The following is an 18,909-nucleotide window of genomic DNA, read 5'->3' on the forward strand; positions in this document are numbered from 1 at the left end:
AAACCTGCTGCATCGAATGTGCGTGCGTCTCTAGTTCTTTATTTCAAGCTGATGCACAGTTTATTTTCCCAAAGCAAGTATTCCGGCCTCTCGAAGTGTATCCAGGTGCACAGGAAGGCCTGAACTAGGGACAGCAATAATCGAGTCAACAGTTTGGGCTTTTGAGTAAGCATGGGATAGGCATTTGGCAGGCACTGTCTACTCGCCAGTCAAAACTGTTGGCTTTACCAATGATTGTTTTAGTTAGGACTTCACTGTGAGAACACCTATTGTGCTTATAACTCAAGTGGCTGACGGCACACTTGGTTAAGATATTTCTTTCACTTAAGAAGCGCATTTACAGCTGCAATAAATCAAATCTTTCTAAGCTGCACTCTGAGAGTTAACGATGACAGGGCCGATAGAGCGCAAAGTTTGATGTTCATCCTTTATAGAGGTAGCTCAAAGATGTCCCAGGTGGATGTGTCTTGGGAGGGAGAGGTGGTGGGTGGGCATGATGGCCATGGGCAGTCAATGAGCGGGTAAATAATCAAACGCCAGTAAGTGTCTCCCTCTTCTCCGACCCTCCCCCTCCCCTCCAATGCAGTAGTTGCGGCTTACAGGTGGTGCTTAAGTATCACATAATATCCAAAACTAAATAAGTGCAGGCTGGGTTTATATTGCCACGTCCTATGCATCAATGCGGATCTGGATACAACTAGACTCGGCTTTGGGCCGCATGGTCCACAGTGAGGATAACATCTGGAGAGCTGGATGTTGCAGACCCACGGATGTGCAGCATGGTTGGGTAGACTGTGACTGGTTCCTGCAAACACAAAAAAATATTGCTCAATCTTAAAATTGAAGACCGGATTCCTAGAACTTGTGACAAGCTGACATTCTACACAAGTTTTCTGCACCCCAGTTCTGAGGTGAGTGTTAAGGATTGGCAGAGAGATGCTGTGCTGCTGAGCATGGAAGAACCTCCTAGAGGGAGGGCCGCAGGTGATGCTGAACCACGGCGCTGTTTTGGGAAGCATAACATGCATTTATCAAACGTGTTGCATCATGGATCGAACGGCTGTTAAATAAGGAAACTGTTCTTGCATAGTTAACTCTGGTTAAGAGTAGGAGCTGGACCACTGTGGATGCGCTAGTGGCTGGTAATTATAAGGTGGTCCAATGTTTCAGGGAAATTAAATATCTTGTGGGCTTATGGGGATGCGAGGATAGCTCAGGGGCAACGTGCTTGCCTTGGAAGCAAGGCGACACAGAGCAACACAGGTTTGATCACCAGGTCCGCGCTTCGAAACCTCTGGGTATTAACCACGTTATAAATAACCTATCATATAATATGAAGGAGCATCTCCTGACAGTAAACCTAAAGTTTAATTACTGTGCTCAAATCAAAGTGTGAATTATGTTGTTTGAGTAAGGCAACTCAATAGAGTTGGTGTTTTCTATAAGCATTGACAAGCATCCTAATTTTATTTTCCAAACACCCTGAGCATTGATGAACTTGAATAGAGGAGATGAAGGACATTTTTGCCTATGTTGGATTGGAGGCATAGAGCAAGAAATAGCGCTACTCATGTCTGCATTATGTTTGAGATGTTTAACCGGTGCATTTTATTGGAACACATATGTTCATGTGTTTACCATGTTCCTTTTATCATGCTACACATGGTAAGCTAGGCACATCTGCTGCTTCATGAAGTGTTTATCATTCTGAAAAGCTTTGTACTGTCAAATCAACTACACAGTATCATGATGACGCTTGTTTACATGGTGCTTAATTGCAGAACACACTGGTAACTTATTGTACTGCCTTTATTTTTATTTTCAGGTCCGAGTTACCCTTGAAAATATTAGGGAGAGGATGTTTGGAGAGTATGATGAAATGAAGCAGAAAATAAAAGAGCTCAGCAGAGAGATACAGGTTGGTGAACCATGGCCCAACATGTGATCTTACTGACTTTCATATGCATTTTTGCTTGACCATGCAATTTCCAGACTTGAAAATGTTTTGAGACATTAGTGGGAAATACCATGGGAGGCAGAGAAGAAATCTTATTTTTTTTAGTTGTTTTTTAAATGATCTTGCAGGGTTGATGAATTTGTCATTTGTCTTCCAGTTTTCAAGACCGCATGGTTCTCTTCCTCAGGCATTACCCCATACTCAAGGAGCCCATGGAGTCTTGAAAGCAAGCAACCAAAAACACTCAGCCTAACAAAGGAGCCATCTTTGTAACTTATGTGGATTTATTGATATGAGGAACACAAGTGCTACTTACTTTTGCAAAATAGTATTTTTTGTTTCGTTTAAGTAGGAAAAGGTAAGGCCAATGTAACCATAATCCATTAAGTACAACCTTTCTTCATTCTACAAATGTGCACATACTAGCTGGTATTTATTTTTGTACAATTTGTGAACGGTGTTGCAAAGCTCAGTAAAAGCGATGTCATGTCCTCATTGCCTCCCTGGGGAAGGTCTCGCCTCATGTGGCCAAGGAAAGCCAGAAGCTACCTGATAGCTGAGGGAGGAGCACATGAGAGGAGACGACCTTCATGTGAGTGATGTGGACTCGCTAGAGCGATGAAGATTTCTGAGAGGCGCTCTAGTTGTTGGGAGAGTTCGATAGGTGCTAAGACATTTCAAAGCACCAAGCGTTGGGAACGATGGAGTCTCCCTACTCCCGATGCAAGTCGGAAAATCGGATTGGAAGCAAGCTGCAGTGTGGAGCGAGGAAGCTCCTCTAGGCTTTGTCAGAAGAAGCTCTGAAGCGGGAGGTTCGCCACGTGAATGCCATTGGCGGATGAAGCTGCTGATCGAAATCCAAGGCATCATGGGAACCGGAGAGCCGACCGGGATGCATTTTGGACATGGAAGCAAGCTGATGGCAGAACCGTAGACTGCAAAGGATGCTAAAGCTGCCTAGTCAAGCCGGTGAGCCCATAGAGGAAAATTGGGATGCTGGGGCACTTTGTGGCATATATCGCGTACTGTTAGAATAGATTTGAATGAACTTGGTGAGCCTAAACAGGGGAGCTGGGATGGCGAGGAATTTTTTTAAGAGAAACTAAGGCAGATGAGAATGGGTTGAGGACCCAATGTATAAAAGAAGCTGATATCAATCTTGGAACTGTGTAACATTGAGAAAGAAGGAAAGTTAGTTCATTAATAGAAAGCCCTGTCAGGAGAGTATACCAGGCACAAGGTTTGGGAGTCGGGGACCCACACCAATTGTGTCAATCTAAATCACTTAAAGCATAATAGCTGAGTGTACCAGACTGACAGAAGAGGGTCTGGAACTCACTCTCGCACTGGATGAATTTTCTGTAGTTTGTGGAATCCAGGGGAAGGAAGTCAAATCCCCCTGGATATGAGACATATTGTAACCAGGGAATCATCTCCGCCTGGTGCTGTCCAGAGTCTAAGATGTGGAGCTGCTTCTTTACCTTGTGGAAATTTGGGAAAAGCTCACAGGAAGAGTGATACCCCTTAATAGTGTGAACTGTAGAAATCTGGGAGAGATCGAGGAAAGATCCATACCCCTTTAAAGTGTGAACTTTACCAAACCTGAAGAAACTCTGGGGAAGCGAAGTACTCCCCACTCCCCTCCCAGCCTTCTCTGCCCTGAGATTTGTGGAACTTTCTTTTATTTTTGGCATCTTTCTTTGAAACTTTATGTTGGAACTTTGGAAAAGATCTGAGGCATTTCCCTTTTTACTTTATATTGAGTGTAGGATGCAAGGGGCAGGTTAGGATTTGGACACAGGATGGAGACCCTTACTTTGGACATTTTGACACGGACATCATTTATGAAGCAGGGAAACCCCTCTTGGAGTTAAGGCAAGACAGGATTTTCTCCTGCTCCCCTTTTTACCTTGGTTAATAAAAGTCTCTGCCAACCACCATGACACCCCTGTGTTTTACACATGATTCCTTATCGTGCCCATTGATCAGTGATCCCCAAATGCACGTGCTCCGGTTCCATTGGAGTAGATGCATTTATAAAAGTGTGAATCGCATACAGTTCTAAGAGGTCCATTGCTCAGTTTTCTTTGTAGACTGTGTTATCGTCGACCGCGATAAAATCTAAATATTTTACAGGGCTGAGTTATTGAGATATGGCGTTAGCTAAAATAAAGCCTCTGTTCTCATGTTTAAACATTTTTATTGGTTTGAAATAGAACAAAAGGGTGTACAAGAATCCGGCAAACCATTATTGAACATCAAATAAACTGAAGACTTGCAAAACCGAATAAACAATTTATCTAGAACATGTTATTCAAGTCGGGATCAATAACTTAACTCTCACAATTAAACTTATTTACATGTTGATACTTTATCATTGCCCCTCGCCTTCCCTCTTGCTTCCCCCATTTTTGTCTTATTCATTATACAAAGCACCTCTGTTCTACATCAAAACTCGAAATTCTGTGGGCTATTCATTGTTTACAATGTGAAAGAACGCACTGATGGGTCACAATGGCACCTCCATGCTGGAATGTTTGAAGGTTTCTTCTCATTCATCAACTAAGGTCTGACCCTCCCTATGAAACCCCAGATACATGAAGTAACATCTAATGCTAACCAAATAGATGGCATGTAGAAGTATTCCCATCTTGGATCAAAAATGCTTGAAAGTTGAATCCCAACCATACCTTAAGCTTTTCCCCAGTTGGCGAAAGCGCCAGCATTTCATGTTCTTCCCGGTTGAACCTCCTCAAACATCGAGGAGTTCCTGGGAGCAAGGCAGGATATTTCTTTCCTTGACAGAATCTGCAGATTGAGTTATGGAAAGAACGACAGAGAAACAGCATAACCTTTGATGCATTGTGTTAATTTATATACAGAAGAGAGCTACATTTTGGTAGATTTTGGGGGGGTTGAGGAAATCTTGAAGAGTTGGCTACTTTTTGAACAAGATGTCTGGAAAGATGCAAGATTTCATGATCCTTAGCTATATTTGGGGGAAGGCAAGTATTGCTACCAAACTAATGTGCTTTAATTAAGCTTAAGTTTTATTTTAAATGCAATTGTGACTTAGTTTATGGATTTATATTAGCTAAACCGATTGTTTTAATTGATGTACAGTACATTTGTCATGGTAGTTTGAAAGGTTTTGTTACAAGCCAATGGCATATTTTTTCTGACAATAAATAAAACCTAGAAGGCAGGCAAACGTGCCTGGAGTAGCTTCCATTTTATTTGCAGTGGATCAACTCTTAAGTTAGTTGGCGGATAGAAAGCAACTTAAAATCTTGTTCTTTTAATTTCTTGTCCTGCATTTTGTTCATATAGCATATGTGCAATGTGTTCTGATTTCACCATTCTGTGATATTTGAATGTGTCGTGTAAGGCTGTGCAACACCATGTCCCAAGCAACATTTGTGTATGGTGAACCAAACCACTTGCCTGGATCAATGGACAATATAAAGAGCGGGCCTAATTACTGAATTCCTCGCTTGCTAAATCTGCAGGTTTGTCATTTAATATTTGCTTTCACCCTTCTCGTATCCTTTGTTTTAGATATCCACTGCCCAACAGGAGACCCTGCAGAGCCACAACCAAGCACAGTCTGCGGCTCTGGACAACTTTGGCGAGATGAATAGTTCTTTGACGGGAGTGGCCATTGATTTACAGGTGCATCATAACTCGCTTGCAATCGGGTTGGAAATCCAGAGTTCACCTAATGTTGGCGGTTAGCATCTGCCTGAACGCTATGTTCATGCGCGAGCATGTCCTGCCATTTCTAGGTTTCTCGAGGCAGTACATGCTAATGCATGCATTCATTCGGAGCACTGCAAGCCCAGTCGGCACAAAATCTGGAATGTCAAGTAACACATTTGTCTAGATGTCAGGTAGCATTAGTACAACAGCCTGCATTGGGACGCCTTCCGCCCAGCCAGTTGGTAGTGTACAGTGCTGCCACGTGTAGCACTAACAGTACTTCAGTCTATTGACTTCTCGTTGTTTGTGATGTTTTCATGGTGATTCTTGCCAGAAAGAAAATGACAGTACAGAACGTTTGCCTTCTGTTGCTCAACAAATGGTAAAAGCAGCACTGCTAGATGAAGTCGCTCTAACATACCATTCCATAACCTACAAGGGTGCACAGATGAACATAAACAATGGCGATGGGAAGCCTTTCCAGTATGTGCTGTCTTGCTGTGCACTGTTTGTTGTTCTTGGATGGGTTCCAGGCCTTGAATTGTGTTGACTTTGCTAGTTCTGCCAATTTTCCGCGCGCTTCCTCCAGAAGCGCCCCTTTGTCTATTGTTCAAAGATAAACCCAATGCAGACAACTGATCATTAAGCCAATCTTTTTGCTAACCACTTAGCCTTGCTAATTGCAATCATTTAGTTTACTATTTGTACAGCTAAAATTAGAATTTGGCTTGTTGTTTTTACATTTCAAACATCCAAAACAGTGGGTTAGCCGCTTTTAACCTTGTTCTAAAATGATGTACCTAATCTCACCAGGCCCTTGCTCATAACATCCACTCACCTGTTTCTCAGCCTGCATCCCGGAAACTTTGATGTCCCCTCACTCATTATTGGAAATAAGAATTTGGTCCTGAGCAGAATTGCCAGCCTTCTCTCTCACTATTTTTGCTCTACCAGAATATCTCTACACTATGTCGTAGCATTGTCATGCATGCTGAAAACGGAGCACTGTTCAACAGAGGGAAGTGGGGGTGGTGTGGTTCTCTCGCTGGTACACAAATACGGCTAGACAGTACCATGCCTTTGCATAGATGTTAAGACATTGGTATGTTGTGGCATCGCTGTAAAAGCATTGACGCAGAGGTAACGATTTAAGGGGTTCTTTAAGAAAAAGGGGGCATGAACCCCTGTTCCACGCTTCCCTTGTTTTTATCTTGTTCCCTGGGACTACAGATATAAGAATACTGTTGCATTTCCACCAATCTGTTCTGAAAATAATTCTGTCACCTGCTTGCCTCTGCTGGAAGTCTTCCAAGGCCCAGACCATGGTAAGATCAGGTCGTGATTCTGAAAGTGCTAGGTTGCCGTGTCCCCTCAGTGTTCATAAACCACTTATGTGACACTTGTAGCAACTTTTTGGGGGTGTTAATACAACATGAGCTGGAACTTTTCTTAAATCCGTTTAGCCCGATTTGTTGTTGCAACCAGAATTACACATCCTGGTGAAGACTACAAGTTGCAGAGGCTACTCCTAGTCCTCTAGAAGGTGCCATTTACAGAACTATAGTTGGTGTAAAGTAACATCTATTTGGACACCTATTAGACTTTTAAGCTATTTCTATAATCATGCTTTGGCTTATGCAAGGGTCTGCAAACGTTGACTCTCCAGATATTTTGTCCTACAAGCCAGCGCAGTCCATGGTGATGAATCTGAAACGGAGCGGCTAGTTGCAGGCCCCTGCTCTAATGCAATGAGCGGTATAGTTTACAATACATTTCAATAGACAAAAATGGCCCTCCTAGTTTCCATATCCAAATGCAGTCAAAAACCTCCCCTTTCCTAACCACTCTTGTAGAGCAGATGTTCTCTGGAGATTCTATATTCCATTCCTGTGACAAAATCCTTGCATCACTTCATACAGGAACAAATCCAATGCCTCTACACCAAGGCTCTGTAGCCTTTGGCTCTCCAGCTGTGTTTACTACAACTCCCATCGGCCCTAGCCTGCATAGGCATGGGTGTGGGTTCATAGGAGTCATAGCTCAATGACATTTGGAGAGCCAAAATGGCTGACTCTGCTCTGATCACCCCTTTTAAATAAAGTATATACATGTGATCCACAATGGTTTATTGAATGCATTTTCAACGTAAATCGATCGTGCTGGAAATTGATGAATGCCCTTGTGAAGATAGAATAAAAATTACTGGTTTTATGAATGAAAAGGTTAAAGCGCACATCACAAATTGATAAATAATTGAATAAGGCATTTGAGCCAAGTAACACATGCCAGGGCACCACCCATTTGCCATCTAAAGGCTTAGTTGGACAATTCCAACCTAGCTAGATGCAGTGGAGCTTCTCTACTCCAATCACTCGCATTATACTGAATGAAACGATAAAGTGAAAATGGCCCTTCTTGGTGATAACCAGCCGGCTATCATAGACTGAGACTGCTCTGTTTTACACATTCTTGCACCTGTTGGAGGCTTTTAACGTGACCCCATCCTGCTCGGGAAGGGTAGTGGTGTTCTTATCTGATGAGACGTTTAACTGCTGCACAATCATTTTTTACAACTGATGTCAAAGAACCAAACTGCAGGAAAGACTCTCTCCCCCTCAGAGGGTTTTCTCCCCATTGTCTTTAAGAACCCCTTGACCCTTTCCAAAGATATTGTAAGGGCACACTTGGTATCCTACGAGGACAGTGCCAAACTACTGCAAAAATGCATTACATCCACAATGGAAATTCACTGCTGTTAAACCTCTAGAAGTCTGGGTAAAAAGCAGCTTTTTGAATGCAACTGATTTCTAGCAAGACCTATCGTTAAAAGGACAAGGGCTCTAGAAGACATGTCACCCATTTAGGCATGCAAAAATGTTGAAATAATCTCTGCATTGCCGTGGGTGAAAATCCAATGCTAAAGTATCTGACTCCAGGGAAAATGGGATCGACCACTCCAGTTAATTTGACCACTAACCCATACACAACATACAAGCTACTTGGTGAATAGCTATGTATATTGTGGCTCATTGCAAGTTAATCTGCCAAAAGCAATCCATGTCATAAATGATAAGACTACTTAACTGACTGCTAAGTGTGGAAGCCAATGTAAGCCTGTTGGCACCCACCTCTACCATCTAATAAAAATACCAGAATCCGAAGATGCAGTGGCTTCTACTTATACTCGAAAATGCATGACGTAGGGCAATGTGGCCAAGACTGCAGCAGGGGTAGAGTATTTACCTATGCTCTGTGTGCAAGGCTGGAAAATGGTCCTGAGAAAGAGGTGTAACCAACACCCATTGTCTAAAAGTGGAAAGTGACTCTCCTGGGGCTTCCGGGGCGAAGATGGAGCTGGCAAATAAGAGTGATGCGATGGTCTGGTGACTAAAGGATTGGCAGTGTTTATGCCAATCCTCCTCCTGCATAGTCTGCCCCTCTGACAGCATGAGGCGACCACAACGAACTGTGAGGACCATAGCAACCTGACTCGAGCAATGGAGACTGGATGCTACAGTCCTTTGCAGAGGCGTAGACAAGATTGTCTATCAAGTGATGTTGGAACCTAATGTAGTTTGTCCAAGCGCACGGACATTAACATCTGTAAATGCCCACACTGCGCTGCTGAGGCATTTTTAGATTTTGAGTGGGCCTTGCCCACTTGGGCACTATGTCTACGCCGCTGGTCCTTTGTGTGTTCAGTGAAGTGTCTTGTCAGACATTGAGTCAGGGCAATAGATTGTATTCACTACTCCCACAGGGAGCGTGGAGGGGATTGTTCATCTTTCTGTGGACAGTTTATACCACAGAGTGGAAAGCGTAGCAACAATAATGAAATTGCAAGCTGATACATTGTTGGACCGTGTTGGCATAATCTGTTGGACATTATTTATTTCAGAAGTCCTGGGCTCCCTTGATGCCAAGGGACCCTATGATGGAGGCTTCAGGATGGATTGCAAAATCAATGTTTCATTTAGAGAATAAGTTTGATAAATCAACCGATAAGGTGACACAGCAGGAAACAAGAATGTATTCATTGGAACAGAGAACCAATGAATTGGACAACCAGTGCACCCACATATTCTCAAACTGATCGGGAAACAATCTTGAAGTGAAACGGGGCCATCGGAAATGGGCTTGAATATTTCGTAACTGGGGCGAGAGCAAAATAAATTGGGTCCTTGGCCTCCCCTACTCCCGGTGTAGAAGGATGATCTAATTCCCTTTGTTTCAAGCACACGGCTCTGGATGCTCATTCTGCAGTTAGAAGCAGTTCCCATATTTGTTGGGTGCTACAGCATTAAAGTGCCCCCGCCTAATCAATAAATCCCAAGAAACTGCAAGAGGACAGACCCTCATTGTCAAATTTGGCCGATGTCTGGGATCAGAAAAGTTATCTGAAGGAATGTCCGCGTCTGCAAAGGGAATATTGGAATACCGGCAAATCAAGCCTAATTTTCCCCGGACCTGGCAACTGCAATGGAGAAGAAAAGGAAGACGTTGATTGCACTCAACACCTTTTTCATTCGCGGGGTGAAGGCAGGATTGGTCAGAGTTGAGAGCCACCTAGAAGCCCAACTGATATATTTTCTGGGATGGGGGAAGAGCTATTGAAATCAATTAGGAGAAAGTGTTGACGAGTGGGGTGGGAATTGAAGGACCTTGAATCCAACGTTTCTGATATCCAGAGGTGTAAAGAGATATCCAGAGGTCCAAAGGGTAGGGTCCTGGTGAGCGAGGCCCACCCAAAATCTGTAAATGCCATCTCAGCAGAGAGAGCTGTGTGAGCATTTACAGAGGCTAATGTCACTGTGGTGGGACCAACTACTTTAGCTTCAGGCCCCACTTGTTGGACCATCCAGGCTACGCCTCCACTGATATCTAGAACGTGATTGACAATTTGAGATACCTGACCATTTGTGTTTTGCATGCTAGTTGTAGTTGGTCTTTAGGTAAAAGTTATGTACACCCTATATACTGATGGGGAGATGTTGACCATTTCTTTTAACTAGTCTGTCTGGTAATCAAAGCTCATATTGGATGCTTTGCACATAGGCATGCACTAAATAGCTATTGGTTGACTTCATTCACCTACTATAGATTCTGTGAGATCTTTTGCCTGGCAATAAAGGTTCATTTCCTTTCTTATGCGGTTAGGCAGTTGTGCTCTCCTGAAGCTGTGACAAACTCCTTATCACCATCCAAATATGGAAGGTTTGTCCTCACTCCAGACACACTGATTAGGGAGAGTTTCTTATTCATCAAGCTAGATGGATTCCTACCGCAGATTGCTAACTATGCCAAATCATTTGGCTTCCATATTGACAGTCAGCTCCTTCAAGCATATCACCAAAGAAACATGACAAGCCTGCTATGATGTGTCGCTGTTAAGGTAAAAAAAATAATGTATCCCTGACAACGATGTCAGGACTGCTGTCCAAGTCCTAGCCCGCTTACCTGATTGGAAGCAATGCCCTGCAAATAGGGCACCCCAAAAGTGCACTGATGCTATTAAGGAGCTTCATCCACCTAGCAGATACATTCATTGAAGTACTGTAATGAATCGGGAGTAAGAGTCAGACACAGGTGCATTGTGATGGTTGCTATAGACTTTTATTAAAGGGGGAAAAAGGTGGATTGGAGAAAGACCGATCTCACCCTATCGCTACAAAGGATTTCGCTTCCTCAACGAAAATAAAGGATGTCGGTGTCGGAATGTCCAAAAATAGTTTTCCATCCGGTGTCCAAATCCCTAACCTTACCCTGACATGCGAAACTCAAAATAAGGTGCAAATGGACAGAATCTTTCAACTAACCATGTGCAGCTTTTTCAATTGTTCCAAATCGAAGTTCCAAAAGGTGCAGAAATAAAGTTCCACACATTTCCACATTCCTCATGGGGGAGTCCCCTTCCTCTGTGTTTCTCAGCTTCTTTACAGCTCACAAGCACAGTTCTTTCTCAGAATATGCAATTTTCCATTGAAGGGGGGGTATGGCTTCCTTGCCCTGGATTTCACACACTGAAGGGGTTCTCTCTGCCTCCTTGATTCTTAAAATTCCTTCAACATTCCAGTCCATGGGTTATGTCTGTTTCCCTGGATTTCACCCACTCGAGGCGATCTTTCCTCTGATTCTTATAGTTTATTCGTAATTGGGTGCGGGTCCCAGACTGTCACATTGCCTGGTATACTTTCCGGCCAGGACTTCCTCCACATGTAGCAGTTTGACTAATTCAGCCAATGGGTCTTCGACCCGCCCACCCCTTTCATCTGTTTCATTCTGTAATGCACTCACAGTCCCAGCTTGCTTGCTGGGGTTCACCCTGTGTAGGTCTGTCTTTCCTTGGTGTACGGTATATGCTGTGAAGTACCCCGGTGCCCAATTCCCCTCTCTGGGCTCACCGGTGTCTTGTGGCTGCTTCCATATTCTTTGTGGTCTTCGGTTACTCCAGCGGGGCACCGCCTCCTTCTGCTGACATTGTCTGTTCTCTGGTACTCGCTGTGATTTGGACTCCTCTCCACAGCGTCTCCTGCTGCAGGTCTTGGTGCAGCATACCTTCGACCTCCGAACTGCTTGTGACAGCACCGGTAGGCGATCTCCTATCCCTTTCTGCAGCTGGCTTCCTCCTCGCTTCCCAACCCATGTCTGGTATAGTGATCTCCATCTTCCTCACAGTGCCAAGATTCTAAATGTCCTGGCACCTATTGGATCCGTCCAACCACTAGAGCGTGTTGGTAGTTCTGCAGCCTTAGTGCTCTGCATTGCTCTCTGCTCTTCCTCATCTAATTGGTTTGCAAAAAGAATAGGAATAGCCCTACTGTCAGTGCAAAATGGATGGACTGAGTCTGTATTGCAATATGCCATAAAGGTTTGGGAAGTCGAAGGGCTGGTGTCTTACCCTCAGTGGTAAGGGGGCTAACATGTTCCTGCCAGTGAGTGTCCGTCCCTCCCATGAGGGTTGTTTTCCCCATATGGTCCTCCCTCAGGCAGCCACCCCCAGGGTTAGGATCAGGTAGCAGCTGCCCTTGCCTGGCCATATGAGAAGAGAGCCTACCCGGAGAGGGAGAGATGACATCCCTAGATTCATCACAGGACCTACTACCCCATTGCACTGGTTGCCTCTCTATCCGTACATCTTCAAAGCTTGCTGAATCGCACATGAAGCTGTATCCACCAAATCACCCCTATCAGGCAGAAAATAATGAAGGTCTCGGGAGAACAGTGCAACGCTAAAATCCACAGTAAAGTTAGTCAAAAGAATGTAAAAAAGGCAAAGACTAGGCAACAAGCCTTCTAAAATGTCATTCCCAGTTTCTGCCACAATCTACCCTTTTTCATCAGCCTTGTCCTGTTACTATCCTAATTGAAAAAATAATCTCTAGGCCCAAATTCACAAATCTTCCCCTCTACAAGACTATGTATGCTACCCACAACTTTCAGTTGTTTTTTCTGTGTACTCTTGTGAATGAACAGCACACCCTCTACATGACTTCTTTAGGCCCATATGTCTTATTTCCTTTTTATACTCGACATCCCAATATGAATGTATAACTGTTCTTGAGTCACAGCTAGGATGGCATTATATAAAATATAAACACTAAAGAACAAATACAATATAACTTATCCTCTGTGTTTACTGTACTCGACTTCAAGTTTCATGAAGCTGTTTTCTGGGGAGGTGCTCCTGTACACATCAGTCTAGCAAATTAATTTAGTGACATTGAATAGGTGTTAAACTAAACCCTTTGCTGTATGGTAAATTCTGATACATTGCATATTTTTTCACTCTTGCTTTGTTCTCCTTTGTACATGGCTGACTCACATGCCTTTCTACTGTAATTGGGATTTGCTCTCTTGCATGTTCTTTGCCCTCTTGTATGTGGCCTGCCCCCCACCTGCTCATTATTAGGGCAGAATTGCATTTTGGAGTTTTTGCCTGACTCCTTCTTTTTTTGGGCCATTTCTTGTTTTTTGACTCCCCTTTTTCCTCCACAGGGTCTTAATCCATAGACCGAGTGTAGCTCTTTGTTTTGTGCCTAAAAGTCCTTATGACTGGTAAAGCATGTGTGCCCCAAAGGTACCCCCTAGTCTGCCAGAGAACCTGCTCTCTGCATGTGGTTAAGCCAGTGGTGGCTTTTCACCAGTTTAAAATGTCTCCACTGGATGGACTCCATTTTTCCTGGCCGGTTAATTTTATTTGACCCCCCCCCTCCTCCTCCTCCTCTTATCAAAATGGAGATGTGTTTGCTGGAATAAGTGATGGGGTCAAGGAATTATCCATTCTCCCTCTTTAATTATGAGAGAGAAGTTTGCTATCTTTGGCCACTAGGGTGTGTGTCCGCAAGGATTGGGGACTGTCGTTCGCCTGAAACTGGTTCTGACTGGCATATGAAGATGACTCTCTGGGACAGTGTTAATTAAGTTCTTTGCTTTAGAGACTTCCAGAATGCATCAGTGTGCTTATAGTACCCCTAAGTTAAATTTCGGCTTGGTGTGTGATTGGGAGAAGACCCCTTTGCCTACAGCTGGATCTTCAAACCCTCACCCTGGACGCCGCCTTCAAGGAAGTACCAAATCTGTGCACCAGCACCTTTTGTTGTCCAGCTGTCGATCTCTGCCCCCCCCAGAGAGGACCTGAAGGATCCCACAGCAGTGCACGTTTCCCCATATCTGATGAGGACCACTATGAACTGTGCTTGAATTTCCAGACCCAGACGTAGGTGACCCTTTACAGCATGACCATGAAGACTCTCTGAGCCTACCTGAGCCAAGAAGCTTCACCACCGGATCCCAAGAAAGAACGCTGGTTCTGTTTCCTGTCACCCGAAGCAGTGCTGCATCAAGAGCTACAAATGTACCACCAAACACGCCTTCCCGGTCCATCTGCCATGGCTGGCTCCTCTCCGGTGTGCTTGTCAACCTTTTTCTTTGGTATCCACTCTTCGTTGGGATCTCACCAAGCTAACCCCCCTTCAGGAGCTGTATCCTGTACCTGAGGACCATGTGGGAACCCCACAACACTTGCTACCAGCGACCACAGTGGCTTCCCCTTTCATCTCCTCTGGCTTGAATCCCTGACTTGTCAATCTCCAAATTTAGAATAAACATCCTTCCCAATGGTCTCGGGTTCTGTCTGCACCAGTAGTTCATTGCTTAAGTCTATGGTAGTCGCTGAATGACCGATCGAGACACTGCCTCCAGAAACCACCAGCTTCATCCTGCGGAACTGCTTAACTGGTCCAAGGAGGTACCCCCTCTTTACTTGCCCCAGAAATATGTTGTCTGCACTTACCTATTTTACATTCACTTTGCCTGACCTTTACTTTGTCATGCATTTACTTCTTCATGTCTTTACTTCCTCTATCTTCTCATTGTGAAGGTGGCAATGCATGTGGTTATGGTTGGGGTCAAGAGATTGTTGCAGGAGGAGGTCTGTAGGATAGGCATAAAGGGTAGATTTAAGTTGGGGTCTCCCCCTGCCAACCCTGTAATGACAACATTAATACCATGAGAAGTGGCAGAGTAAAACTGTCAAAGTACATGTATGGCGACGTGAATGCAGTTTGATGATTCGTAAGGTTTTGTTCCTTCTCCCCAGGGGGGGGGGGGCTTTTCCATGAGGCTAGGGAGGTGCGGCTGCTATCAAATAGTCCCGCTAGAGGTGCTATAATGCGGGAGGACCTTTAGGGACAAGGTCAACTGCCTAGGCTGTAGCCTATTAAACCACATCACTCCCTAACCTTTGCTAGCCCCCCTTCCATATCTAGCCATTTCATCGACAGTAAGCCCAGTAGCACTTGGGATATTGCAGAACATACTCAGCCAGGAAGAAAACAACATCCATGAAGAGTAACCAACTCTTAAGTACTGCCAGAAGGTGGCTCACCAGCGGTATGCCAAAGAGACATTATCTGCAGGTATTGATGTTGCAACGGGCAGAGTCCTGAAAATGAAAAGGAAAGGGAACTACTAAGGGGAATCTGATTGCAGGGAAGACAGGAGCCCATTGGATCCCGTGAGTTTTGAACTCTGAATGAGGGCTTGAAGAGCGGCTGTGCAGAGGACGCCGGCATCGGCCTGCGAGGAGTCCATTGTGGGTCCAGAAGGAGCAGACCCAACTGCAAGGTCGAAGGAAAGAAGCGGTGGCGAGATTGCAACAAGGTGGACTGTCTGGTCCCAGAGCGAAGTCAAGATATGTAAGAGCCAAAGACCACGAAGGTGCACCAGGACTGTCGAAGCGGACGAGGAGCGCATAGGAAGGCGCTGATTGTGAACCTCATCCCAGGAAGGGCCAGTGATGTGCTGCATCTCACGAGAAGGTAAAGGGGTGCACAGGAGACCCGGTAGAGATACAGGGGAGGTAGAGAGAGGGATGCAACAGGATGTTTCTTAGCAGCTAGAGGGCTATTTGGGAACAGAACGGTGTAGAGGGCATCGGGGCACTGGAAGAGTAAAGCAGACATCTCAGAAGAATGTCCTTGTCACAGTGACAGCCATAATCACACTGACCACCAGAGAAGGGTCTGAGACCCCAATACAAGGGATCTGAAAACCACAGGAGAACTTCCGCAGCGTAGTGGCAATAAATCCATTGAGCAGCAGAGAGGGGTTTGGGACTTTGCTGGTACCGAGTGAGAATGGGAAAACATTCATAGAGTTGAAAAACATCAAAGAGAGCTTTTTAAATACCAGGAGAAGGGAGTCCTTCTCCTGGAGATGACACAAAACCCCTTGGGACATAATCAAGAGACGGCTGGGGAATAGAGTAATTTCTCCCCCCCCCATATCCCCCCCCTGGTTTTGTTGTGAACTGTACAGACCAGTATCAGGAGAAGGGAGTCATTCTCCTAGTCAAAGGTGTAGAGTTGTGCAAAGACTGTGTGGAACCTGCAAGCCAGGGGAAGGGAGTACTTCTCCTGGTAAAGAACATATTGTTGGATTACATTAGTTTTTAGTTGTAGTTTAATGGATAGAAGTAGGTTGTGACAGAGGCTGGTTGACTTTGATTTCAATGGACATTCTGACTGATGCTTTAGTATTAGTTTGAGGCAGGGAAACCACTCTTGGATGATGGGCATAGTGCGGGTCTTTTTCTAATAAGTCTATTCCACAATCATGCCACCTTTTTATCTCGGCTTCCTTTTTCGCACCCTTACAGCAGGCGGAGTAAAGACATGCATCCGTCCCAGGGTATTCCTCTCCTGACCATCTGGCACTGCTGGCGAGCATTTTCTTTTCCTTCACTTACTCTTGAGTGTCTCCCTCCAACTAAACTCCAGGAGCTGCTCCCTGGGGGCACTTTCGCTTCGAGGGAAATCTCTCCCAACAAAGAAGGCCCCTATATGCATATAATGGTCCCTCTTGGTCTCTTGTAAACTTGCCTACCTGCGCTGAAAAGCTTTCACATGCCAGTTACTGCGGTTTGTTTTTTAGGTAGGACTTTTACTTTAAAGGAACTCTTGACACTTTCGACCTCTGTTTTAGTTTTACAAGGTTTTACTTACCTGTTGGTGTATCCTTTTTCTCTTTGCCTTTCCTTAATATAAAGTTTGCATTTTTTAAACAAATCTAGTGTGCCACTTTTCTCATTCGGGAGCTAGTGAAAATGGTGTGCTGTACCTCTGAACCACCACCTTTTTAGTTAGTCCTGGGATGCTTGGTCACAACGACCGCTTGGAGAACCTAGGGAGCTTGAGGGAATCGCTAGCAGTACCAGAGTCAGGAAGAAATACCCGAGGACCCTGACCACAGGGCCTTAAGGAAAATCTCCCAGACACCCATTTACCCCTCGCGTCCTCAATGTCTGTGGCTGCCACATCCAGGCCTTTCTTCTTTAAACATGCCTTACTCCTCACTCATGTTCTGCACACAAATTCTTTCACTTTTCTGCCCTTACCTTTTTCTAAAGGTGGTAGGACTTATGCATTGAGTTGCTTGTGGTAATACCTGTGCGTAGTTGTTCACTTTTTGCTTAATCTTAGGAAAAGAATTACAATGCAAGCCGTTTGGTGTTCGCTATTAGTTGAAACGCACTTTCTTTACAGACTTGTGTATGTAGGCGATGCCAAATTTCTTTTTTTTTTTTCTTAGTCAAAACACACTCCCATATTGGCCTTGAGCATTTCAAAATAAAGCCACATATTTAAAATAAATTAAAACAAGTCTAGACAGTGGAGTGTCAAGATCATTTAATATCCTTGGAATCTATGAGGGTGGGAAATGGCGCTCAAGGCCTTTCAATGTGGAATTTATGGAACATTTCGTAAAACCAAGTTACTTTAGACTTCACAACTTTAGACAAAGGCAAGCAGGTTTACAGTGTACTCGTATTTGCTCTCATGTAATGTTCATATGCGACTGATTAGAAATTATTTCTAGTATTTGTTTGAGAAGCTCCCCGATTTCTGAAGTACTCTGAGGTTAGGGTATTGGTAACTTAAAAACCAAATTGAACACCTGGAATTTGAAATTAATTTAGCAAAAGAACATGTCATCAACAATTCCTGGCAAACCTTGTGATTGTAATTTATTTCTTTTCCTTTCAAAGGAGTGTTTTAATGCACTTAACTGACAGATGTGCAGTCCTGTATCATACCTGGATTTTTTGGCAGGTGTTGTACCATGTATACCACCCTTCAACCACTTCAGGGGCTTTTTTTTACCATGTGGAATGCCAGGAACAATATTGTGTGAGGGGTCCATAGAAGTCCTGTGACCGTGATGCCATTTTGGAAGGTCTTGGCTGTGTTGGGGGGGGGGGGGGGTCAGTAGGACATTTTTCTACCCTGCCAATTAGATCTTGTAGTTTTTTTGTGTCTTTTAAAGGATACTGGAGATATCTTCGGTAAAGGTTTGCGGTTTTGCTTTGCCACTGTATCTTAGGTGGCTGAAGGGTCATATTCCCCAGTGAAAGACAGTGGTTTTGGGGGCCAGGAAGGTTCTACGGTTCATGGCATGGTTACCAGAATGTCTCATCTATTTCCTGAGTAGCGGGTAGTTTACCTGCTCTCTGATTGGTTGGGTCTGATTTAACCCAGAGTTCAGTGCCTTTTTTTCAGTGTTCTCCCTTCATGCTCCTTCTGCCACGATGTCTGATGGTAGAGATGTGGTGCAAATCCATGTGGGGTGTCTAATGGGGAGTTTTAATGGAAAACCTTCAATTTAACACAAGCAATTCTGGTCGCGTGCCGCCAGTTGTGCATCCTTGTGCACATGTGCCAGCATAGGCTTCTGTCGGGGCACAATACATGACC

The 18,909-nt window shown here is 44.4% G+C and overlaps 1 protein-coding gene across 3 annotated transcripts in view; it reads left to right on the plus strand.

The window, feature by feature from the left end:
* The window catches only part of MYZAP (myocardial zonula adherens protein), a 372,512-nt gene that overhangs the window by 198,355 nt on the left and 155,248 nt on the right, over positions 1 to 18,909 (plus strand). For all 3 annotated transcript variants that reach the window (XM_069624910.1, XM_069624909.1, XM_069624911.1), the window contains exons 5-6: positions 1,826 to 1,918; positions 5,516 to 5,629. In XM_069624910.1, the coding sequence (XP_069481011.1) occupies positions 1,826 to 1,918; positions 5,516 to 5,629 (207 nt within the window). The remainder of the gene's footprint in view (positions 1 to 1,825; positions 1,919 to 5,515; positions 5,630 to 18,909) is intronic.

The sequence above is a fragment of the Ambystoma mexicanum genome, chromosome 11 (genome assembly GCF_040938575.1).
Source record: "Ambystoma mexicanum isolate Mex_15411 chromosome 11, UKY_AmexF1_1, whole genome shotgun sequence".
Classification (NCBI taxonomy): Eukaryota; Metazoa; Chordata; class Amphibia; order Caudata; family Ambystomatidae; genus Ambystoma; species Ambystoma mexicanum.